The sequence below is a fragment of the Sciurus vulgaris genome (assembly GCF_902686455.1).
Source record: "Sciurus vulgaris genome assembly, chromosome: 3".
NCBI lineage: Eukaryota > Metazoa > Chordata > Mammalia > Rodentia > Sciuridae > Sciurus > Sciurus vulgaris.
Window position 1 is genome coordinate 15,415,952 of NC_136463.1, and position 24,035 is coordinate 15,439,986.

General features: G+C 52.8%; 1 protein-coding gene across 2 annotated transcripts; it reads right to left on the reverse strand.

Moving 5' to 3' along the window:
* Positions 1-1,887: 1,887 nt before the first annotated feature.
* On the reverse strand, positions 1,888-23,633 carry KCNH6 (potassium voltage-gated channel subfamily H member 6). Of its 2 annotated transcripts, XM_079132352.1 has the most exons (14): positions 23,500-23,633; positions 22,530-22,760; positions 16,825-16,986; positions 16,536-16,741; positions 12,779-13,204; positions 11,156-11,555; positions 9,969-10,168; positions 9,554-9,806; positions 6,366-6,559; positions 4,870-4,974; positions 4,518-4,605; positions 4,229-4,391; positions 3,379-3,565; positions 1,888-2,964 (listed from the first exon to the last, which is right to left on the reverse strand). In XM_079132352.1, the coding sequence occupies exons 1-14, from the start codon at positions 23,573-23,575 to the stop codon at positions 2,683-2,685; spliced, it is 2,973 nt and encodes a 990-aa protein (XP_078988478.1). In that variant the 5' UTR covers positions 23,576-23,633; the 3' UTR covers positions 1,888-2,682. The 2 variants fall into 2 exon arrangements, with proteins under 2 accessions (XP_078988478.1, XP_078988477.1); XM_079132351.1 differs by lacking the exon at positions 4,518-4,605 and having other exon boundaries at positions 4,890-4,974.
* Between the last annotated feature and the right edge of the window lie 402 nt (positions 23,634-24,035).

Here is a 24,035-nt window from a genome sequence, read left to right on the forward strand (position 1 = left end):
AGCTCTAAATGTCTCCGTGCCATGATTTTAAAATGGAGAAGCCTGAAGCTAGGTAATGTTGTTATAAATTTAAAGGGTTTCCAATTCTTTGCTTTCAGCAAAATCGAAGGTTTGTACTGAATTGTTAGATGATATCATTAGGTATACCTTTAAATGATAAATGTTATTTTGAGGGACCATACAGAAAGAATTAAAAGAAGAGGGACAATCCTATATATAACAATCCTCTTTAAGTCTTCTCTTTTTAAAAAAGAATGGGCGCAGTGGCACTCTCCTGTAATCAGCGATTGGGGAGGCCGAGGCAGGAGAACCTCAAGTTCAAGGCCAGCCTCAGCAGTTCAGGGAGACACTCAGCAACTTAGACCTTGTCTCCAAATAAATGAATAAAATATTTAAAAAGCACAACTCGTTGAGACCCTGTCTCAAAAATAACAAGATCTCCTGATGTAATTCAGTGGCAGAGTGCTTGCCTGCCATGTGTGAGGCCCTGGGTTCAATTACTGGTACTGCAAAGGAAGGAAAAATAGGTTCTGAACTGCTGCTGGACCTCGTCTTATCATAATGAAAAATAATACTATTCATCCACAGACACAGGAGTCTTTTTCCTTTTTTTGGTACTGGAGATTGATCCCAGGGGCACACAATACCTTTATTTATTAATTTATTCATTTATTTTTATGTGATGCTGGGGCTTGAACTCGGTGCCTCACACATGCTAGGGAAGTGCTCTACCACTGAGCCACAACCTCAGCATTCCCAGTCCTTTTTATTGTTTATTTTGGGACAGGGTCTCACTAAGTTGCTTAGACTGGCTTCAAACTTGCAATCCTCCTGCCTCAGCCTCTGGAGTTGCTGGGATTACAGGCGTGTGCCACCACACCCAACCATAGGAGTCAATTTGGGGTAAAAATTCCCTCTTTTAAGAGATGTATGCCCAATAAAATTTCAGTTCTTATAAAAATTTGAATATATATTTATGTCATTTTGAACTGTACCAATAAGTGTAATTCTTAAAGCCTTATTAAGGTTATAAAAATTAATTTTAAAATTTCAGTTTATATGCATATCTTGCAAACATGATAGGGTAATCAATAATAGACTTTGAAGAATAAAAAGAAATTACTTGTAGGAATAAAACTGGGGGGATAGGATTATGAGAAAGAAAAAAAGTAATGATGTTAAAAAATTTTTAAGTTTATTCTTGTGCTTGTGTTTGTGGTGTTGGTGATTGAACCTAGGGCCTCAAGCATACCAGGCAAGCACTCTACCACTGAGCTATATTACCAGCCCCGCTTGTCTTTTTAAAATGGATGATGGGGTGGTTCTAAAATCACTATGCTATTTGGGTGGAAATGGATTAATAAAAATGAAGGGTTAAAATTTTGTCAGTATTTCTAACACACTGGATGTTACATCCTTTGTAGTTATTTGAATTTATCAATGCCTTATTTCAGGTATCAACAATGTGGGAAGGGGGATATACATTTTCAAAACTTTTAGGTAGTACTGGAGCAAAAAGGACTGAGGGCCAGTGTACTGAATGACCAGGTAATTTGGGGGACAATAGCCCTTTTCAGGTGACTAACCAGGTGCAAATGCTCTCAATTTAGACCAACTGGGTTGAAATTATATTCTTTTCCTATTGTGTTGGGCATGATTCTTCTTTTTTTAATTGAGCATAATTTACACAAAGAAGTGTACTTGTTTTCACAACCTGAACACACTCATATTTTTGGTGCCAGGTCAGAATAATTCCAGAATCCCAGAAGATCCCCTCATGCTAAGTTTCTTAGTCTTTCTGCTATTTATCCTATATCTCTAACATGGTGATAATAATCCTCTGACTCCTTGAGGTCGTTTGGAGGATACCTGAACTAATATTGCACTGCAGTCAGGGTGGTACCTGGCACAGGATGAGTGCTATGCAGTTGTTAATTTGTCACAATTCCTTGTGGTCACCAGGCCAGTACCTATTTCCTTTCACCTTAGTCTGGGCCCAGCAAAGCCACCTTCAATTCTGCAACATGCTGAATGCAGTGGAGGGTGAGCCCCTACCCAGCTCTTTGTGAGAAGGACTTGGAAAAGGCCACAGCACAGTCAAGGACATAATGACCCTTAGATAAGTTACACACAAGGCCCAACATGAAATGCGCAGACTTTATTAGCTGTGTGACACTCAGCTGACTTCAAGGAACTCACATGGAACCATCAGGGGCGGAGGGGCAGAGGACTGGAGCTCTGCCCTGCCATGTCCACACAGAGGGCACCTCTACCTCCAGTCCAGTTAGAGGCCCTCAGGAGGAGGTCTGATCAACCCCAGGCCTTACTGCTGAGCCTTGGAGTGGTGAATGGCTCTGAGCTGGGAGGTGATCACCTAGCCCAGAGCAAAACTTTCAAGGAGGATCAGAAACTTCGTTCTTCACTGATCCTTCAGTCCCATAAGTTACATCCACACCTAAGTCCCCCCACCTTCCACCAGGGGAACTTATCTGCACAGTGTCCCAGAGGAGGCCTGGGCAAAGCCTCTGGGTCACCTAGGCTCATTTGGGTCAGTAGTTCAAAATTAAGAGAATGGTTTTCAGAGGCCCATCTTGGGATCTGTCTGCCTCTCTCGAGGTCCTTAATTCTCACCTCACCTATCTTTCATCCCCATGTGGTTTCTTATCTTGGGGTTCAGTGGCCCTAACTTCTTGTGAATCCAGGATCTGAGCCATATCTCTGAAACTCCAGCTGCTTGGGGGTGGAGCCAAGGTGTTCAGGAAGGGAGGGGAAACGAGAACTACAGATGAGTCCCTGTACCTCCAGAGGACACAGAGAGGCCAGGGGTGACAGGAGCCCCTCAGGCTGCTCCTGCCCTGAGGTTGGCATCAGAGTTTTGTCCATTTCCATGGCCAGGTGAGGCATCCTGGAGGAGGAATTCCTGTGCTCCTGTGTACATTTGTCTAAGTCACCATAGCCTAGCATCTGGGAGGGGCAAGAAAGAGGGAGGCACTCCAGAAGCCCCTAGACCAAGCTGGAAGTTAATCCACCCAGGGATAGGAACTGGCAAGAGCTCTACCTACTCCTCCCACACCTCAGGGTTCTTTTGTCCTTGCCCCAGCTGTAGGGTCTGTGGTCACAATTGAGGCTCTGCCACCACCCTATTCAGGCTGTCCTGTCATCATGACTCAAAATTGTAAAGTAAGACAGGTCTTTGGTCATTACCCACCCCTGGAAGAACATTCAGCAAACAGAGAGCCCTTGGTCTCTGGCTTTCAAGCCACAGCTGTGGTTGAGCCATGGAGATACTGGCCGGTTGCCACCTTGAGACCAAGGTGGGGGTAGGAATGGCATGCATCTGCCCCCAAGGGAGCCCCTGGGGATGACCCCACCTCTCACCTGTGCAGGGGGCAGATGGCACTGGGGCAGCCCAGGACCTGGGCTCTGAGTCACTGAGGCTGCAGGAAACAAGGCCAGGTCATTGGAGGCAGGGGCTTCCAGGATGTAGCTGCTGTGGCTCTGGGGCATGGACTGCTGAAGCAGCTGAAGGATGTGGTTGAGGTCTGAGGACAAGCGGGATTCCAGCCTGCCAGACAGAGCCCCGAAGTCAAAATAAGGGTTTTGAGAGCAGTTCAGGTCCTGAGGGCAGCTCTGGATTTTGTAGCCTATGTACTTTTCCTCCTGAGTGAAAAGGCAACCTGGGTCCTACCTGCAGCTACTTCCCCACTTGGATCCACAGACTCTGCCCAAGTTCCCTTAGTTTATCCCTAATGACCAGGCACAGAGCACAAAACATGCAGTCCTCCTAATGATGCTTTGACATGGGAATTCCAATTATGGCAGTTGCATGGAAGGGTGAACTGGGACTCAGAGCTGTTTAGTAACTTGCCCACACTCTTGCTCATGAATTACGAAGTCAAAATTTGAACCCAGGACTATCTTGCCATTATAGCCTTGCCATCCAAGGCCACATCCCCTTTCCAAGGCCCCATGGAATTTGTTTCTGTACATGGTGTGTCCCTTCCTTAAGAAGCTTCCTTAGCACATTTCCAGGTTTTGTTGAAGGAAGCCATCCAAGGAATTGTGCTTAGTGACAGGGATGGGGAAACCTGTCTCCAAATGAGACCAACATTCTAAAACCTGCCCAGCACACAGTGATACCCCAGAGCCACCAGGAGGGGGCACCCTCACCTACTCCACTGCTGGGTGGATTCTTTGCAGCTGCCCCAGCCTTGCCAAGGGCACTCACCTGTTCATCTGAGCCTGCAGCTGCTCTAACCTAGAGCCTAGCTCCTGAGGCCAGCAGTCTGGTCTCCGCTGCAGACTTGGAGGACTCTTCCTTGGGGGAATCTGCTGCAGCAACTCAGGCCAGAGGCCAGGTGCATCTGAAATGCTCAGGGCAGGGGCTGCATCTGCAGGAGGGAAAGGGACACATCTGCTGTATGTAACTGGTTCCACAGGCCTGTCCCTTCTTGGCAGACCCCATGCTCTTCCCATACCTGCCATGGGAACACAGGGTGGGAGGTGGCTGTCCTTACCTGGGTGCCCTGGGGCATGAGGTCCTGCCCCTGTAGAGGTCTGGTTTCCAGGACTCAGGGGACTGTAGCCCTGGGAAGGAATCTGGGGCTGCCAAGGTGGGAATTTCTAGACTTGGTCTCATTGCCCATGGAGTTACAGCCAAGGGGGTCCTTCGGCACCTTGGTGTGGAACCTGAGGGTCCTTGATCATTACCCACCCCTGGAAGAGCACCCAGCAACCAGAGAGACCTTTCTCCTTGGCTGAGGATGTAAATCATCAGGGTTGGGAGACTAGGGAAGAATGGGGACAAAGGCCACTAGCCCTGATCCTACAGAGGAAAGGCCATGAGAATGAAAAGGATACTAGGTGGGGCTCCAGCTGGCTGTGCTCACCTGGCTGCTTGTCATCGAGGAAAAAGCCTTGGTGGTCTTGTCTGCCTGGGGCCTGTTGGGGTGATGACTGGAAACCTCCATCTGCCTTGTAGGGAACAAGAGCATCAAGTAACAGGGACCAAAGATGGGATGGGCCTCTTTGTTTCTCCCTGTCCCTGCTCCTCCTCTGTAGCCCTTGTCACAACCAGGTGAGAAAGTGGTGGTGTCAGGTGGCTGGGCACACCAGTGAAGCTCTGGGCAGCTTCCTGCAGGCTTTCCTGTGTGTGTGTGCACGCATGCATGCACGCACATGCCCGCATACATGCACACACATACAGGCAGAGGGGCGGTCTTGGGATTTAGGAGAGAAAAGTAAGAGAGCTGCTCCTCCAGCCCGGCTTTCCCACATGCCCTGATGCTCCCCCCTCAGCATGAACCAGGGGAGAATATTCTCTAGGAGACCAGGCTGGAACCCCCGATCCACTCCAGATCAGCGTCTTTGGCTGCTCACCTCCTGGCACTGTGAGACTTGGGGGCACCTTGGGGTTACAGATGACTCAGGCCACAGAGACTTCATCTCTCCATCAACAGCAAGAAAACCCACCTTAGTGCCACCCTCCAGAACCTAGGTAAAGGGCCTGGGCCACCAGAGCCTCCTCCTGAGGCCGAGGGGTTAGGGGATGACAGGGAAAGGAAGTGCCGAGGCTCAGTGCCTAGCCTCAGCCACCGTGCCCCTGCCAGCCTCGCCATCCCTCTCCTCCCTGCTAGCTGATTCCAAACTTCCCCCCCCCAGGAAACCTCTCTGGGCACTTCCAGAGACTGCAGTGCCCACACCACTCCTTGGCAAGCTGGAGCTCCAGAGAAATTTGATCTCTCACGTACATCCTCTGGCCTCTTTAGTTATTTGTCTGTGTGGCTCTTTATTTTTCCTGAGTTGCTATAACCTCCTCCACTGAGTGATAAACTTCAGAGAAGGGACACTTCACCAATTCTTTACACCCCCACGCCTGGCACCATGAGCCCTCTGGATGGCAGACCCCCTCCTTTTCAGCCTGGTGCCATGTGGTAGGAAAGCCTAGGCTTTGGTGTCAGACAAACTTGAATTCACATTTTGGTTCTGCCATTTACTTGCTTGTATGTCTTTGGCCAATTTATTTATGTTCTCTAACCCTCAGGTTCCTCATCTGAAAATGGGGATAAAAATAACATCGCATGCAAGAGAGAACTAAGTAAGATAATGTAAAAGAAGCCCAGCATTTCCCAGCATTTCCAGTCGCTGCTCAATAAATGGTAGCTACACTGGACTCAGCAGTGTACTGGTCATGGTAGGCACAAAAGAGATTCTGGTAACAGATGCAGGATAGGACTGGAAGGAAGGGCAGTAAGTAGTCAGATGGGTCCCTAAAGGCAGGCAGGCCATGCCTTCAGGCATGGATATTACCCATTATCAGCTGGCCAAGAGCCACCACCCACCCTGGCCCACTGGCCCAGACTCACGTCCCGCAGGTTGAAGGTGACCTCCAGCTTACTCCAGAAGCTGTCCGCAAAGGTAGGGTACATGTCGAGCACCTCCAGCAGGTCTGCCCGCTGGATCTTATGTAAGTCGCAGTAGGTCAGGGCCCGCACATCGGCACTGGACTTGCCCGGTCGGGCGTGGAGGCTAACAGGCTCCCCAAAGATGTCATTCTTCCCTGCCAGCCAGAAGGGTGGTGGTCCCTCCAGGGTCTGGTTCCCCCTTGACCTGGACCCTCCCCACCACCTCATGGATCCTGGCCAGTGCCTGGGGCTTAGGATCAAGGTCTGGGGAGAGGAGGATGGACAGAAATAGGGTATCCCCTGCGCCTGTCCTCTGAACCCCACGAAGATTCCCTCAGAGCTGCTCTTGCCCTAGGCACATGGGTACATTGTTGTCTCTGGTACCCTCAGAACAACCCTCCCTCCATCAGAATCCCCCCTTTTGTTCATGCTCTTGACACTACCCTGACCTCTGGTCAGGGGACAGTGGGCAGTGAGGGACACTAAAGAGCCACCCTGCCCAACCTTGTCCTGCTCCCTGCAATCTGCCAGTACTGTGGAACAAGGTACAGGGGACTCAGGGCCAGGAGCTTCCTGCTCCCCCAAGGCTCCCTGAGGCTTCTGTCTTCTCACTCCCCACTCTGAGGCCAGGGAATCAGCATGGTCCTGGTAGGGGGAGCCTGGACTCTAGTAGTGTCTTCATCTCTAAAACAGACACCACCATCTCTGCATTGCCTACTTCACTGGGCTGTTCGGAGAAGCAGATGCTTGAGAAAGTTCCCCAAAAGGCAAGTACCAGACTAGGAAAATACAAGGTGTTGGAGTTGGAGGTCACAGAGTGAACATTTGGTGGCCAGGGTATTAGACCCATTTGGTGCCACACGCTTTGAGGGCCATGGGATATAAACATGAATAAGAAGCTCTCTCCCTTCCACGGGGAAGTCCCCAAATTCCCACACAACAGGCACATAAGCAGTCAATGAGTTTACAGAATGATTTGTGGAGCCTTCTTCAGGGGAGAATCAAGAGCTGCGGGGTCATGGAGGAGTTGGGGGTTCTTTCCACCAAGGGTGGTTGGGGCAGTGGGGGCTTATAGAGGATGTGAAATTCCAAGAGAATCAAGGACTGAGCAGCCAGGAGAAGGCAATCTGGATAGAAGAAACAGCATGTAGTCACACCACACAGAAAGGCCAGGGCCCCAAGTGCCATGGACTATGATTGCTTTCTCTCCAAACTCCCCAGAAAGTCCAGCCCCCTGAGCCTAGTGACCCAGGCACAAAGGGTGCTAATGGTTTAGCACAGGCAGAGGGATGGAGGGAGGCTGGGCACATCCCTCAAAGAAAACAGGATCAAAGGTCAGTCACAGAGGAGGGAACTGAGGCTTAGAGAGAAATCGGGCTCACCAAGGATCACACATGAAACCCTGAGGCTTGAAATCTGGGCAGTGTGATAACAAGCTGGTTTTCTAGTACAGGAAGGATTATGATCTAATGTCTATTTCTACTCAGGATAAAATGAGAGAATTTTATGTCTCTGACTGAAACTTAAATTGGACTAGCTTCTTAATCACTAATAATAATTATCCCTCCCACATGGGTGGCACTTGTTGGGTAGGCTGGGAGTGAGGGAAAGTTTCATAGAGGAGCTCACGACTGAGCCCATCCTTGAGGGATGACTGACTGGGGTCTGCCAGACAGGCACAGGGTGGGCACTGCAAGCAGGGAGGCAGCATGTACAGACACAGAGGTGTGACAGAGATGACAGATTAGAGAATGGGAAGTCATTTGTAAGACTAGGGCATGAAATACCAGGGGAAGGGTGGCAGGACTCAGCGTGACCAGATTGGGTAGAACTGTGCATGTCATGCACAGGGGTTTACATTTATCCCATGAGCCATGGGGAACCACTGAAGGACTTTAAGCAGAAAAGGAGTATTCACAGATGTGTCCTTGGAGGAGGATGGAGCATGGGAGTAGGCCAGACACAAGGCCACAGGAAAGGAACTCCTGACACCTGCCCAGGAATGACACGATAAGGGCCAGACTCAGGCAAGGGACAAGGAGACAGGTATGGGAGAGGTCCCAACAGCAGAACAGAGAAGGTTCTGTGACTAACTGGAAGGTGGGCGGGGGAATGGAAGGAAGGCAGGACGCTTGTCTGCTTGACCGTAGCCTGGGCAGTGGGGGAGGACTCGTAATGGGGGGATGCCACGTTGAAGGAGCTGTTCTTGAGGGAACGTGATGGTTTCAGGTTGGGATATGTTGAGTCTGGTCTGCTTATCTGAATATCATGGTGGTCATGCCCAGGAAGGAATGGAATATTCCAGGGCAAGGAGAGATTGGGACTGGGATAAAGCTGAGGGTCCTCCTGGCACAGGTCTAGGCTGTGGCTTATCAAGCAAGGAGCTGGCCCAGGTGAGGGTGTGGGTTGAGGAGAAGAAAACAGAGCATTAGTGCTTGCTGACAACCAACTGAGAGAGGGCTTGGGGAGAGGAGTAGGCAGAGGAGCCCTGGGGGGAGGCTGGTCCAAAGAGGTTGGAAGAAACTCAGGCCATAGAAACAAAAGAGGACCAGACTGAAGTTGGAGTTGGAGACTTAGAGTGAAGTCCACAGGGAAGGCAAGGAAAGTGGGCATCAAGTAGAGGACTCTGTGATGACCGGAGAGGTGAAATGATTTACCCCAGATCCCACAGCAGGTAAGTGACAGCGGTTACTTGAAACCTCTATCTGTCCCCCTTCCCAGTGATCATATGGTTCCTCCAAAGTGTCCAATTATCTCTGCAGCTGCACTGAATGAGACTGGGGTACCCGTCCAGCCACCTCCCTCCAAACAAGACTGACCCTTGGCTTGTTATCCTGAACTCGAGGGTGTAAGGTAGGATGGAACCTGCCTGGGTTTCTGAGTCAGACACGAAGTCCTGGAATCCCTGCATGATCAATGACTAGCATGAGCTCTCTGAGCTTCAACTTCTCTATCAGGAAAATGGGGCCTCTGGCAGAGGGATTGCGTTAAGGGTTCTAGGTCTGGGTATAAAGCTCTCCAGAAGCATGCTGGGCGCAAGACTGGTCAGTTAAAGGTGCCACGTTCCTCAATAGGAAGATGGTGGCCCAGATAGGCTATCTCCGGCTTCCATCCTCCAACACAGGCCTAGTCCACTCTGCCTGACCCACCTAGAATGGCCACCACCACGTCGTCACGCAGGATCTCTATGGAGCCGCGGGAGATGAAGTAGAGCGTAGAAAGCACGTCGCCGAGGTGCACCAGAGTGTCCCCGGGAGGCGCATGCGTGGTCTTGAACTTGACAGCGAGGGCGCGCAGGCAGCCTTTGCTGGCGCCGCGGAAGGCGGGGCAGTGCTGCAATAGCGCGCGGTGCAGGTGCAGGCAGATGTCCGCCTGCAGGCACTCGGGGAAGCCTTTCAGTACCTGCGGGGCGGGCGGGCGAGTCCAGTGGGGCGCGGCTCGGGTGGGGCTGGGGGACGGGAGGGCAGAACTCCAGGAGCACCCTGAGCCAGAGGGACCTGGACCTGCCCGGGGCAATAGCCAGAAGTGGTCGCCCGCCCACCCCGCCAGGGAAGCGGGGCTCACCGCGTTCATGTCGATGCCGTTGGTGTAGGACCAGGCGTGCTGGAAGTACTCTTCCAGGCGCTGCCGCAGAGGGTTAGGGATCTGGTGGAAGCGGATGAATTCCTTGACGCGCAACATCTGCGTGTGGTAGCGCGCGGTGCCCGAGTACAGGCGCTGGATGATGGCCGACACGTTGCCAAAGATGCTGGCATACATGAGAGCTGAGGGCAGGGGCCGGGGCCAGGTACGGAGTGAGCGTGGTCACTAGGCCACGCCACTCCAGGCCTCCCTCTCCCTGGCAGCCTTCTGGTGAGGGACCCCTCTATCCAGGGCTGAACAGAGCAAAGTAAGAAAAGCCTAAGACAACGCCAGAGCACATAGGGGACAAAGACTTTGGTGCTTCCTGTCCTCTTCCCTCTGCTCTTCCCAGGCCCAGAGGCCAAACTCCTTTGAAGAAAGAACTAGGGCAATGATTTTTTTTTTTTTTTTTTTTTTTTTTTTTTAAGTTCGGATTTGTTTTCTCTTTCAAGTTGTAAACATAATGAAGGGAAAACTCTTGGTCTCTTGTTTTCACCCATTTCTTTTTCTTGTTTTTGTTTTTCTGGGCTTTCACATCTCTAAATACTGTGAACATGACAACTTCATCTATGTGTAAAATTCCACAGTGCATCTCAAGTTCCTAAAGCAGGTGTCTTGGGGGGCAGGCAACTGGGTTCAGGAACAGAGAGCAACACAGCCTTGGAGCCCACCACCTGGGCTACACTGGGGCTCTGAGACTTCCTGGCTGTATGCCTCCTGGCAAGTTAAGACCTTTGGTTCCTGCTCTGTAAAGTGGGCTCATAAGAAATGAACTGTGGGCTTTTGTAAAGGGCTTAAAGTAGAGACTGGCAGGGCTTGCTTCATGAGCATGCAGCCTCTGCAGTCCCACAGGGCCCTAGATGGGTTTACTGCTATGCTGACATGATCTCAAAATTCTTAACTTTTTAACTTAGAAGTTTTCATTTTGCATTGAGGCCTGCAGATGATAATCCTGGTGCCTGGCCTATGGCAATGGCTGTACAGGTGTATAATTGGTGGATACATATGCAAAAGTTCATGTTCTGCACACTCAGTGTACAGACTGCATCATTACTATGTTGTGTTGTGTCTATTTCAAAACTAAGAACAGAATTTCACGGGAAAGACCCACAGCACAAGTTCGCACTCACAGCCGATGAGCATGACGCAGATGGAGAAGACCTTCTCAGAGTTGGTGTTGGGTGAGACGTTGCCGAAGCCCACACTGGTGAGGCTGCTGAAGGTGAAGTAGAGGGCCGTGACATACTTGTCCTGCACTGAGGGGCCCGAGGCCGGGTCGCTGCCATTATAATGCTTGCCAAGCTGAGCACCCAGGCTGTCCAGCCAGCCGATCTTGGGCTCCAGGTAGGGTCGCTCCACGTTGCCGATGGCGTACCAGATACAGGCCAGCCAGTGCGCGATGAGCGCAAAGGTGCACATGAGCAGGAAGAGCACTGCCGCCCCGTACTCAGAGTAGCGATCCAGCTTCCGGGCCACTCGAACCAGCCGCAGCAGCCGCGCTGTCTTCAGTAGCCCAATCAGGGTCGTGGTCTGGAGGGCAGGGAAAGGTCCCCAGGGCTCCGAGGTTAGCACTTGAAAGGACACACTCAGGCTGCATTTTGTTCATTTGCACATCAATCACATAGTCATTCAAAATCCGCTAAGGGAAAGCCTGCTCTGGATCAGGCACTTGGCCGTGAGCCTAGTGTGGGACCTTAAGGAGCTCTCAGCCTGACGCACAAGACAGTGTCCTGGATGCTAGGAGAGAAATCAGATGGGGACAAGGAGGAAGGGGAGGTCGAGTCTGCAGATCAGGCTTCACAGAAGAGGTAACACCCGAGGAAGTCTTGAGAGACAGGCTGGGTGTTCAGGGAGACGGGCAGGAGAGGGAAAGGGCACTCCTGGCACTGGGGGCAACACAGGCAGAGGCATGGAGGTGCCAAGTGGCACAGCCCACATGGGAAACCAAGTATGGTGTGACAGCCTGGAGTGTAGAGCGAGAGATGGCAGAACAGTGAGAAAGGAGCCTGGGAAGGTGAGCCGGGCTGTTCCTGTGGACCTCAGGGTCCACAGAGAGTTTGGCTTTTATTCTGTAGGATTTGGGAGCCACTAAAGGTTTGAGGGGGAGTGACAGGTCAGGTTAGCAATCTGAACCTTAGCTGTGGTGCGGAGGGGAGTGAGGTTGGGGCAGAGGTGGGGAAGAAGGCACTTGGTGTAGGCAGGGGCAGTGGGGTGGAGAGGAGGGGAGCGGACTTGGGGATGATTTGCTGGGGGTAGGGTGGGACACTGCTGCGGTGGTTGCCGGGGAGGAATGGGGGGTGACTGGAACCCAGAAGACAGAGTGGATTTGAGTGGAAAGTTGATCCTGAGAAGATGGGGCAGGAGGACAAAGTGGGGCTTGATGCATTTTTATGCTCTCATGTCACCCATGGGAAGCACAGTAGGCATAGATGAGGGGCTGGGCACCAGAAGAGGGAAGGCTGCATGGGGGTGTGGCCTATAGCTTCTTTCTAACTAGGCTGGGTGTGGTTTAGAAGGCAGTGTGAGAGGCTGGGACGACAGGAGAGTCCATGCCTGGTTCCAGAGGGGGCAGAATGAGGGAGCAGAGAAGGACCTGGTGGCAGATGTCCAAAGCCTTCTTTCTATTGCCACTTGTTTTGGTAAAGATGCCTAGTGCCAGGAGCTCTCTGCACCCAGGGCTGTGAGCCAGGGAGGCTTTGGGGCTGGGGTGCAGGGAACAGCCATGGCTGCTGGCCTGGATGGGGTTTGCTCACCTCCTCAGAGCCCGTGCGGAAAATGAGCAGGTCAAACGGGATGGCAGCCACCATGTCAATGAGGAACCAGCCCTTGAAGTAGTGGACGGCGATGCGTCGGGGGTGGCTGACCACCTCGTCATTGGTGTTGACATAGGTGGTGCGGAAGTTGATGACAATGTCCACGACGAACATGATGTCCACAATGAGGTCCACCATGGTGAGTGGACTGCAGGTGTAGCCGCAGGCCCCCCGCTGTGACTCATCTTGGTCGCTGAGCAGGAAGGCGGCTGAGTAGGGTGTGAAGACAGCGGTGTAGATGACCAGCAGCAGGATGAGCCAGTCCCACACGGCCTTGAAGGGGCTGTAGTGCAGGATGGTCCCGCGGTGGACGCGTGGCGCCTGCAGCTTGTACTCCGGCAGCACGTCTGCACCCAGAGACAGGACCTGGGAGTGGGGATCATGGTGGTGAGTGAGACACTGCTGGTGAGACAGATCTTGTTGAGGAGGACGAGGAAGGGAGGCATGAGAGAGGAATGGGTAGCAAAGGCTGTGAAGGACAAGCATATGAGGAGGCAAGTTCCTTAAGGAGACCGATGTGTCGGGAACAGTGCAGACAGAAGAAGTGGGCCACAGGAGGCAGGGACAGCTCTGTCTCATGGTGACCCAGGTATGAAGCTCACAATTACCCTCAGAAACAGGCCATCCTGGAGTAGGTGTGGCCAGGACCGGGATCTTCTGGGCATATTCCAGAAAAGAGTCTAGACTGAGTGATAGTATGGTGGGCCACTACTCTCAGGTAGGTTTGGGAGGATTCTAAGTTTGGGGTTTCTGGTGGGAGCAGGTCACCCCCAGAATAGACTTTTCAGTCTTAAGGGTCCCGGACCAATAAGATCCTACCTGGGACCAATTCTCAGAGCCTCCCACAGGAAAAAAAAAAAAAAAATTGGGTTAGGGTAGCCAATCTGGAATCCTGGGTCCCAGGGATCCCCAGCTGCTTCACACAGCAGGATGTTCACTACACTCAGCGGAAGTGCATTCCCTTTTGTCTATCCCATCCCTGCGTCCAACACTGTGAGCAACAGAGTCACTTAGGATCGGGCCCAAGATGCCCAGCTGCCCCAAATGACGTAGCTGGGGCATTAGGAAGGGCATGGGTTTTAACGTCAGATCTTCAAGGTTGAATTCCAGGTATGACATTTTTTTTTTTTTTTTTTTTTAAATTTGATTGGAGGTACCAGGGATTGAACTCAGGGGCACTCCACCACTGAGCCACATCCACAACCCCATTTCATATTTTTATTTAGAGACAGGGTTTCACTGAGTTCCTTAGGGCCTTGCTATTGCTGAGGCTGGCTTTGAACTCGCAATCCTGTCTCAGCCTCCCAGGCCACTGGGATTACAGGCATGTGCCATGGTGCTCAACTCTGACATTTTCTATATCTGTTCCATGAGGCAAGTTTTCTAACTTCTGGTGCCTCAGTATCCCCATCTGCAAAGTGGGATAACCACAACTGCAAGGGATGATTAAATAAGATGTATCTATTTGCATGCACATGGTATACTCCACTTAGCAGTCATTCCCCCTCCACCCTCCTGCTCCCTCATCCTGCCTCAGACACTTCTCCAACAGGGATGGAACCTGAGGGGTGTCCCCTTGATCCCCTCCCTCACCAGATGGGTTTCTGGTGAATGGTTCTGGTTTAAGAAAATCTGCAATGTAAGATTTTAACCTTACAGATCAGATCAGTTAGCAGATGGGATCACAAGAAAGAAGATCCAGCAAAGGGTTAGTTTCCACCAGAGGGTTCCTGATGTAACATACAAACCCCACAGTGGGGGCCACAGCATCCCTGTTCTGTAGTGGCCTCTTGTCTAACTCTCAGACCTCACTCATGCTTCACTTCCCCAGGAAGCCCCCTCTGACCCCAAATAGACTTGGACCCTTTTTTAAAAATTTCCTGCCCCTGTAGGCCGCCTTGACCATGTGATCGCTTTCCACTGGAGTATAAGCTTGGCCAGCCTGCTTTCCCTCACCCCGCCTGCTCATCCCTGGATTCTAGCATGGGATCCACGTGAGATCTCAACTATGAATGAGCACTGGCAGCCTGACTGGGAGCTGCAGGCTGCAGGGCAGCGAAGCTGCTTCCCTCCCCAGCCCCGCCTCAGTGGGGAACGAGAGGAAGGCACCAGAACCAAGAGTGGGATCCAAGTCAGCTGAGAAGAGACTGACTAGCCCCTCAGCTCTCAGGGTTGCAGACATGGGGGCCACTGACCCCTCTAGTCTCCCACTGACTCTGAAGCCAGCGTGAGGACCCTTCAAAGGCAAAGCCTGCCCAGCCCAGGACCATCTGGAGCTGCATGCCCTCAGGATATAAGGACACAGGAGTGAGATCAAGACCCTGTAGGCCCTTTAAGTTCTGGATGAGGTTCATGGGACTTCCCTGTTCTGGACTATGTCAGTCCCCTCCTCTGAGCTCTTTCAGGCACCTCTCATGGCCTTAAAGTACACAGGGGGTTGGGGGATTGTGAAGCCAAGAGGGACAGGGGCAGGAAGTAAGAAAGGAGCAGATGCCATGGGCCTCAGCTAGGTTTGTCCATCTTCACAGATGACTTTCGTATAGCAGTCCCCATCATGACAGACACCACCAGCAGCGTCAACCTAAGAAGCCCTGGTATGGGCAGCTAGGGGGCCTCCCAGGGTCAGGTCACAGGGCCCAGTCCACCAGTCTGGACTCCTTCCTTCCTCAGAGTCCTTGGACTCAGGGAGGGGCTGTGTGGCTTCCTTCATACTTGATTCCAGTACTGCCTGCACTTCAAATAAAAAGGGGGCATCTTCCCCTTCACGGAGATATGAAGCTCTGCACCCTGCTGCTCAGCCTTGACCTAGGCCCCTCCCTTTGGCTGAGAGCTTTGTCTGCTTCCTGGACTGCCACTAGTTATGCCAAATGAATCCCCAGGGACCATTTAGTCTAACTCTTTCCTGCAGATGAGAACCCCAAGGCCCAGAAGGCAGGTGTATTCCATGCCCAAGGTCACACAGTGAGTCAGTGCCAGGACCCTGGTCACCGAAGCGTCAAGCAGAATTCTTTGCATTTCCCTCCAGAATGGTCAGGTCATCAAGCATATGAGAAAGGACAGTGGGTCCAGCTGAAACAGAGGACCAGGAACATTTATCTTGGGTGGACAAGAAGTGAATCCAAGAGAAAGGGGACATTCAGTAATGGGCCCCTGGGAGTCTGTTCAAAGTTAGCTGAAGGTGTGAATCCCACCCCACCTCTGTTGGTCATGTAGGAGGATCCTGTGTCCATGTTGAGGGGCGAGGTGGCTCTCATCTCAAAGGCAAGGGATAGGAACAAGACTGCGGGCCTCCTGCCATCTCTCCTTCCTCTTCTCTTTATTTCCCTGATAACAGCCACTTTCCACCTCACCTTTCCTGTGATTGACAGAGCCTTGGACAGGCCTATCAGAAGCCTGTGTCTCCCCAATCTCTAGCTCCTCCAGACGTTGAGGGTGGCACTCTCATAGGTCCTGCTGACCCCAACTTGCCCTAGCTCCAGGAGCTGGGTCCCTGGGCTGTGGCCTTAGGGTAGGCCTTCAGGTCTAAAGAATCAGCCTCCCATAGGACAGGAGGCCTGGGGCTTAGACCAGACACAAGGGAGCAGGATGAGCCATTGTCTTTCTGGTAGCCAAGGACCCATAAGAGCAGGCCCAGGACCTGGGAGAGGACCCTGGAGGCCTGGCACAGTTCTGCCCTCCCTACCCAGCAGGCTCGCACCTGAGTGACCTTCTCAGTGACATTCTGCGTCCGCTCTACCACCTTATGGGGCGCGATGATCTCAATCTCCGTGGTGGAGCCGGAGCGATGCTTCTCCAGGTTGAACTCCACAAAGTTGAGAGTGAACTGTGGGATCTGGCTGACGGTCCTGTACTTGCCCCTGCTGGAGCCAGGCCCTTGTCCGCCCGTCCTGCCATGGGATCCCTCTGAAACCAGGGCCAGGATCAGAGCAGCCAGGGCCAGGGTACCCGACTCTCTTTTACTGCCACCTGCAGCCTGGCTCACTCACCAGAGCCCAGGAAGCTGTGGGACAGCAGGCGCTGGGTCAGGCTGCGGCTGCTGTTTTTCGCCAGGAGCTGGGCCAGGTCCTCAAAGTTGAGGATGAACATGATGACAGCTCCCTCCTCATTCTTCACTGGCACCACATCCACCAGGCAGCGGAAGCTGGAGGCTGCAAACACCATTAGTAGGGACAGGAGGTGATCACCACAGGGGTTCCCTCCTGTAGTGACCCAGCTAGGGAGGCAGCAGAGTGAAGGTCAAGTTAAGGGCATCCACTGGAGAGAAAAGGCCTGGACAGTGATCAGAACTATTGGGCAGAAGGTGAGTTAGGCTGCTCAGCAGGTGCCCCACCCACAGGGCAGAGGTGGGGAGAGCAGCTAAGCTGCTCATTAGGAGATAATGTAGCATCAGGTCCAAGTCCACACTCAGCCCTCAGCTCAGGGCTTAACCTCGAGGTTTGCTTCTGCTGTAATTAAAGCAGAGCAGATGGGGGTGGATTAAGTGGGGAGGTGAGGTGGGAGTGTTCCACCCCCATGTAGCTCTGGCTGGCCCTGGGCTCAGTTCATATCACCATCCCACAAAGATGCCCGCTTCCCTGATGCTGGAAGGAACGCATTGCTGGGAACGTGCTAAGTGCTGGGCATGAAGCCAGTTGGCACATTAGGCCTCAGGAAGTCCTCAGGGGGCAGGTATAGACCCCTGTTCTGCAGATGAGAGCCTGAGGTTCTGAGAAACTGATTTATTGGGGCTGGGAGGGGACTTGGAGCTGGGACTCCTGGGCCATCAGCACACAACAGCTTAGGAAAGGGAAGGGCTTTATCTGATAGAAGGGTTGCTGGGGTAGGGTCTCAAGGCAGAGGCTGGGACTGGGGAGCAGAAAGGGCAGTGGCTTAGGAGTCAGGGAGCAAGAAGGCCCCCTAGTGCCACTCTCTCCACCTTCTTGGCAGCTCAGACCCCTGTTGCTCCCCTCCCTCCCCCTGAGTGCCTCTGTCCCAAGCCTCTGTCCCCTCTCTTTGCTCCAGGGTCTCACCACTGCCCCACTGGTGGGTGAAACAATACCAGCCTGTGGGGAGGTACACCATGGGGGATCTTTTGTCCCTAAATTCAAACTATTGGCAGGTGCCAGATCCAAAGGGCAGGATCCTCAGGGACAAGGGCCACAGGTGACCGTGCAAATCAGAAATCAGAACTGCACTCCTGGAAGGCAGTCCTGGGTCTGTCTCAGCCATCCTGGGAGTTGCTTGTTGCTTGCAGGATGAATGATGTACTCGTCTACGTGGGGGACTGAGGCCAGCTGGCACGAGTGCTGCTACTTCGGGAAACACAGGAATTGCCCTTCCCCAGACTCCCTGCTTGGAGCTTACTCCCCCAGCCCTCCTCACAGCCATCAGAACTGGGGTGTAGCTGAGCCTCCCCCATCCTCCTGTCCACTTTCCTCTGGGGAGCAGGAATCTCCCAGATCAGATTCCTGGGCTCCCAGGCACCAGGCAGCCATCTGCCAGCTGCTGCCTGGACCCAGGGGAGACATCCACACCAAGAAGAGGTCACCTTTCTGGCTTGACCCGCTCCTGGGCTCACAGAGCTATAGACACTCTTGTCAGCCTGGGGCGTAGTGAACCTCCAACCCACTAAGTCTAGACTGTGTCCTCAGTTCCTTAGGCACTGGGGAGATCTGGACTGGTTGGGGGAAGGACAGGGGCCTTGTTGGGCAGAGGGGTGGGACCTCCAGGCTTTCTATGTGGCTGGGAGCTGCCAAGGCCAGTCTTCAAGTGACTGTACCCACCCATCTGGGCTATCATTGGAAGTCCCATACTAGGAATGGACCAAGGGCCACCCACCACAGCAGCATGGGCTGAGGAGTGGTGAGGGTTGGTGTGCCTTGCCCGTCCCCATGCTGACTACCTTTGGAGTAGGCAGACAGGAGACTACGAGAATGAGGAAGAGTGCAGAGGATTCTCTCCCTGTTTCCCAGACTGGCTGTCCTTGCTTATTTGTGGCTCAGAGCCCACGAGTAACCATCTGGGTGAGCAGAGGTGAGTGCCCTAGGTTGTGCCCAGGAGTGGCACTGTTCTGGTGTCCTTGCCTGGGGCTTTTTGGGGTTCCTTCCAGCACCCACCCCTCGGCCCCCAGGACACTCCGCTTCTCTTTGTTCTTCTCTCCTTCCAGAACTGTTTCTTCCCTAGTTTCTCATCGCTCAAACCCCCTCCCCGTTCTGACACTCACCCTCTCCTTTTCACAGCCTCCTTGTTATCTTTCACTTGTCCCTCCCCTTCTTTCTCACGCAGGGATGGAACCTAGGGTCTCGCATGTGCTAGGCAAGGTCTCTACCACTGAGCAGCACTCCCTGCCCTGCCCACTCTCTTTACAACACTCCACCCAGCATTGTGGTGACCCCTCAGGGACCAGTGGTGCTACAAGAAGCTGCCACTACCCCAGTGCAGTGATGCACACCTGTAATCCCAGTGACTCAGGAGGCTGAGGCAGCAGGACCACAGATTTGAGGTCAGCCTCAGCAATTTATAGAGGCCCTAAGCAACTTAGCAAGACCTTGTCTCAAAATAAAGAACTGGGAGTATAGCTCAGTGGTAAAATGTCGGCTCAATCCCCAGTACAGAAACAGAAACAGAAACAGAAACAGAAACAGAAACAGAAACAGAAGAAGAGGAGGAGAGGAGGAGGAGGAAGGGGAGGAGGAGGAGGAAGAAAGAAGAGGAGGAGGAGGAGGAGGAAGAAGAAGAAGAAGAAGGGGAGGAGGAGGAGGAGGAAGAGGAAGAAGAAGAAGAGGAGGAGGAGGAGGAGGAGCTGCCACCACCAGGAGGCTGCTGCTCCATGTCACCCCAGCTTGGCCCCTCCTGTTATTACAAGTGAGCATGCAGAAAACACGGGGAGGGTGGAGGCAGGTAGTAGCCCCTGACCTCACCTTGTCCTGTCCTCCTTATCTGGAGCTGCAGATGGAAAAGTCACCGGACTCCTCTAGTTTGGCTTGGGGATTAGGGGACTCTGGTTTGGGCTCCAAAGAGTAGAGGACCTGGCAAAGGCAGGTGGGGCTGGGCCCTGGGGCGGTGCCCAGAGGTGGGGGATCTGAGTGCTCCCCATGCCTCACTCCAGACGCTCCTCAGTTCTAGTCCCACAACAGTCTCTCCTCTTTGTCTATTAGGTTCTTACTTCCCTAGCAAAGGCAGGGAAAGGAAGAGCCTCTGTCTCTCAGGAGTCTCTCGCTTTGATCTCTTTGAGTGATTTTTACCAAGTGCCCTGGCTTCTGAACTGACTTTAGGCAGCTGTACCATGTGGAGATATATGAACACAGACCCTCCATTTTGACTTGGACAATTTTAAGTGGATTACCCTTTTAGAGGAAAAGAGGATTATAAATAAACCAGCTAGAGATCTATTCAGGACCCCTTCCCACCTCCCTGGAGTCAGGGGGTGGGGTAGAGAGGAAGTATTGACCTGAGAAGGGGAAAAAAAAAAAAAAAAAAAAAACATTATTAGGATGCTCCTCAGCAGGAATGTAAGATGTATATAAGTACAATTTTTAAAAATGATAATATGATAGCCAGGCACGGTGGCACATGCCTATAATCCTAGCTACACAGGAGGCTGAGGCAGGAGGATTGATTGTTCAAGGTCAGTCTCAGCAACTTACTGACACCCTGCTTCAAAATTAAAAAAATGTCGCTCAGTGGTAGAGCACCCCTGGGTTCAAGCTCCAGTACTGCCCAAAACAAGACAACAACAACAAAATGACCATGTGGTCAGAGTGAACCAAAGGTAAACACACCTAACCTGAGTACCATATCCTTTCCTGAGGATAGTGCAGGCCAATTTCAAGAAGATCTAGGTGATGAAAGTCTTGGGCAACAGAATAAGGAAGAACTGAGGGAGGGGGAGAGATACATTGGAACCTATGGGGCATCAGATATATGGGTGATTGCTCATTTTTACCCAGGGCCAGCCTCCAAGACTAAATTTCCAGGATCTCTTCTTATAGCTGGAAGGCTCGGCTGGGTTCTGAAGACCCAAGTCCGGATATCAGGGGGCCATGCATGGCCTTGACCTCTGCCCCCTGCCCAGGTACCTGCAGGGTGCTGAAGGGGAATCTAAGAACCCTGTTCTTACATCCCCATAAGTCTGGGATCGGACCTCATGCCCTTGAGTACAGGTAGACAGGTAAATCTCTCAGGTCAAGGAGAGGAAGAGAAAGAAACTGCTACCTCTCACCCCCATTTCCTTCTGTCCCTGTCCTGTTCCTCTGGGACCCTTCTCACTCCCCTGTCTGTCACCTCCTCCCTAAATTGATGTGAAGAGGTGAGGTTACAGCTTTTAAAAATATTCTGACTTCATTAACCCTGTGAATACTATCAGACTAAGCCAGATTCTTCCTGGTCTCTTAATTGGTGCCCCTAGCTACAGCACTTCCCACCTGATGCTCATTTGGGTGGCAGCTGCAAGAGACAACCAGGACCTACCCAAGACACTCCCCAGAACCCATAAACACACACACACACACTCAGTCACATTCACATTCCACACACACACCAGGCAACTGGAACCTGGACTCTAAGCACCTCTCAGTTCCAGTCCAAAGGCATTTATTTGCCCTTTTTCTGCACTCAAGTGACCTTCATCCTATTTAATGTGGGGGCTTCCTTCCCCCAAAAATCCTGTCTCCAAGCAAAGAGGGAATTGAGGCCCTTTCTCTCTTTATTGTGATTCCTCAGAACAAACATTTCAGAGGGAGGAATCCAGAGTTTTGGGGTTCAACCAGAGGTGGGATCTTGGGAAAGTTCCTTGCACATCTTTAAAATGAAATAACTTCTCTAAATCAGTGGATCCTAAATGTGTCAGAATAGCAGAACCACCAGGGAGATTTTTCCAAATACACCCGCCTGGACTCATCTCATAACTTCTGAGTCAGCTTCTCTAGGGAAGGTGTGTTTTGGAAAACATGTTCCAGGTAATCCCGATGCTGAACCAGATTGAGGGTCATTGATCTTGGTGGTTTCCAAGGGACTTTCTACTCTGATCCTAGTTCCTACCCACTCCCTGCCCCCGTGTCCATTGGGGAATCTGTGGTCTTGGGAGGAGGACTTCAAAGACTGCTGAGCTTTTGACCTTTTGAGCTATGCCTCAGCCCTGTCTTATGCTTCTGATTTGTTTGCAATAAGTTTGGGTGACAGTAACAACCCAAACTCCATCTGGATGAGTCATCTGGCTGGGGCAAGCTCCAGACCCTACCTTCCCAAAGAGCTGGGACTGGATAAGCCAGGCCCACCCCTCTTTCCTAGCCAGTAGCCCCCATGCCTTGCCTGGTCATAGAAGCCTTGAGGGGGTGACTCGTTCTTTAATCCTCAGAGCAGATGGAGATGAGGGAGGGTTAATTTCCATCCCAGCTTCCTGACAGCTGGGGCTGACTGTGACAGAGTGGATAGCCAGGAGACCAGGAACAGGGGGAGGGGTGGTGGAGCAGGGATGGGCTCTGCCCCAGGCCAGGTCTAGTTCTTGGCTTAGCCTGTGAAAAGGACCTCAGAAGATATAGCATTCAATGCCCATTGCTTCTCCCTACCAATGAAGAAATGGAGACCAGGAGAGGAAACAGAATTCATCCAGGCCCTTTGGTCCCTGGGTCAGTGCCCTCCCAGAGGCCACCCTGTATGGACAAGAGAGGAGCCAAACTTGCCCTTCAGAGCCCCTGGCCCGACTGCACCTCACCATCCTTGCGGTAGTAGAGGATGTCCACCTTGCACTCCTCAGCCCCCAGCAGGGCTTGAGCTAGGCGGGACACGGCACTGCTTGGGGTGTTGGGGCCTGTGAGGAAATCGCAGGTGCATGGTCTCTGCATCACCTCCACTCGGGAGTAGCCGAAGAGTTCACAGAAGCCGTCGTTGCAGTAAATGATGGCGCAGTTCTCCATCTGAGCATTGGCGATCAGGAACTTACGACCTGGGTTAGAAGGTGAAAGGTAGGGAGACCTAGGCAGCCAGGATTGGACAGGATTGGGAAAAGATCATAGGGACTGATGGCAGCAGGGAGGGGCATTTAGGTGCCAGAGTAGGACAGGAATCAGAATGAGAGATGGGGAGGAGGTCAGGCTGGGGAATAATGGGAGGAAAGTCAGGGGGGAAGGTCATTTCTTCTGGAAATAATGAGGGGGATGAAGGAAGGGTGAGCAAAGAGGTGACCATGGGGTCAGGCTTGGGGATTGTGGGAAGCCCAGGGCAGCAGAGGTCAGTGAGGTTGAAGGGAGGTCCAAGGCCTTCTGGAAACAATAAAGAGGAGTCAGGACCAGGGAACAGTAATGTGATCGGTTGGGGGTCAGAGCTGGAAAAAGCAGAATAGCCAGGTCTACTGGGGAAAAGAAGGAAGTCAAGGAAACCGCGGAAATCAGGGGCGGTGATCACCAGGGGGAAGCCAGTCAGTGACTGGAAGAGAAGCCAGGGCTTGGGGCACCAAGAAAAATGCCCTGTGGGGAGGGATAGAGCTGCATCCAGCCCCTCGTTTTCCAGAAGAGAGGACGGCATGGAGAAGGTGTTGAGGACCTCAAAGCGAAGGTTTTTGTATACAGAATCGCCCCCCATAACCTCCTCCTGCCCCATCAAAAGTTAATAAAGGGGTCTGGCCCCTCCTGCCACCGAACCGTGACTCCAGATCGTCCTCCCCCCACCCAAACACACACACTCACTCTGTCCCTCGAACTTGCGGATGATGGTGTCCAGGTAAGTGTTTTGGGGCGCTACGTGGCCCCTGCGGACCGGCATCTTTCAGCAGTGGACCCTGCTGGGAACCACCTGCGCACCCGGCTTTCTGCGTCTCCGCCGGTCCTGGGGCTCAGAGTCGGACTCCGGGTGGGCGCCGCCCCGGGGGAGGGCCTGCAGGCTCGGTGCCCCGCCCGCCCGCAGCGTCTGCCCTCCCCGGCCCGCCGCTCGCCGCGCCTCCTCCCCTCAGCGCCCGCCCGGGAGCTGTCCGCGCATCGGTGCTGAAAGAGGCTAAGGCCCGCGGTCTGGCTGGGTCTGCGGGGCAGGGGGCGCGGGGCGGGGGCAACTCCCCCGGGACTCACAGGGCAAGAACCGTCCCTGAATCCTAGGGAGCAGGGCGGGGATCCAGGGCCTGGAATGGGGCAGGGCTTCTCTGAGGAGCTTCTGTTCATGTCCCAATGGCCAATGGCCTGAGCATCTCTCGACCCTCCTCCTAGGACTGAAGAGGAGTTCCCCTCCCAGA

What these genes read in the sequence shown, in the direction of transcription:
- KCNH6 (XM_079132352.1), bottom strand. Translation starts at nt 23,575, where the DNA reads ATGCCGGTCCGCAGGGGCCACGTAGCGCCCCAAAACACTTACCTGGAC. An exon ending in TCACCTTCAACCTGCGGGAC is followed by an intron (nt 4,975 to 6,365) that starts GTGAGTCTGGGC and finishes GTTCCCTACAAG; the next exon opens with GCAGATGGAGGTTTCCAGTC. An exon ending in GTGAGCACAGCCAGCTGGAG is followed by an intron (nt 4,606 to 4,869) that starts CCCCACCTAGTA and finishes CCACCTTGGCAG; the next exon opens with CCCCAGATTCCTTCCCAGGG.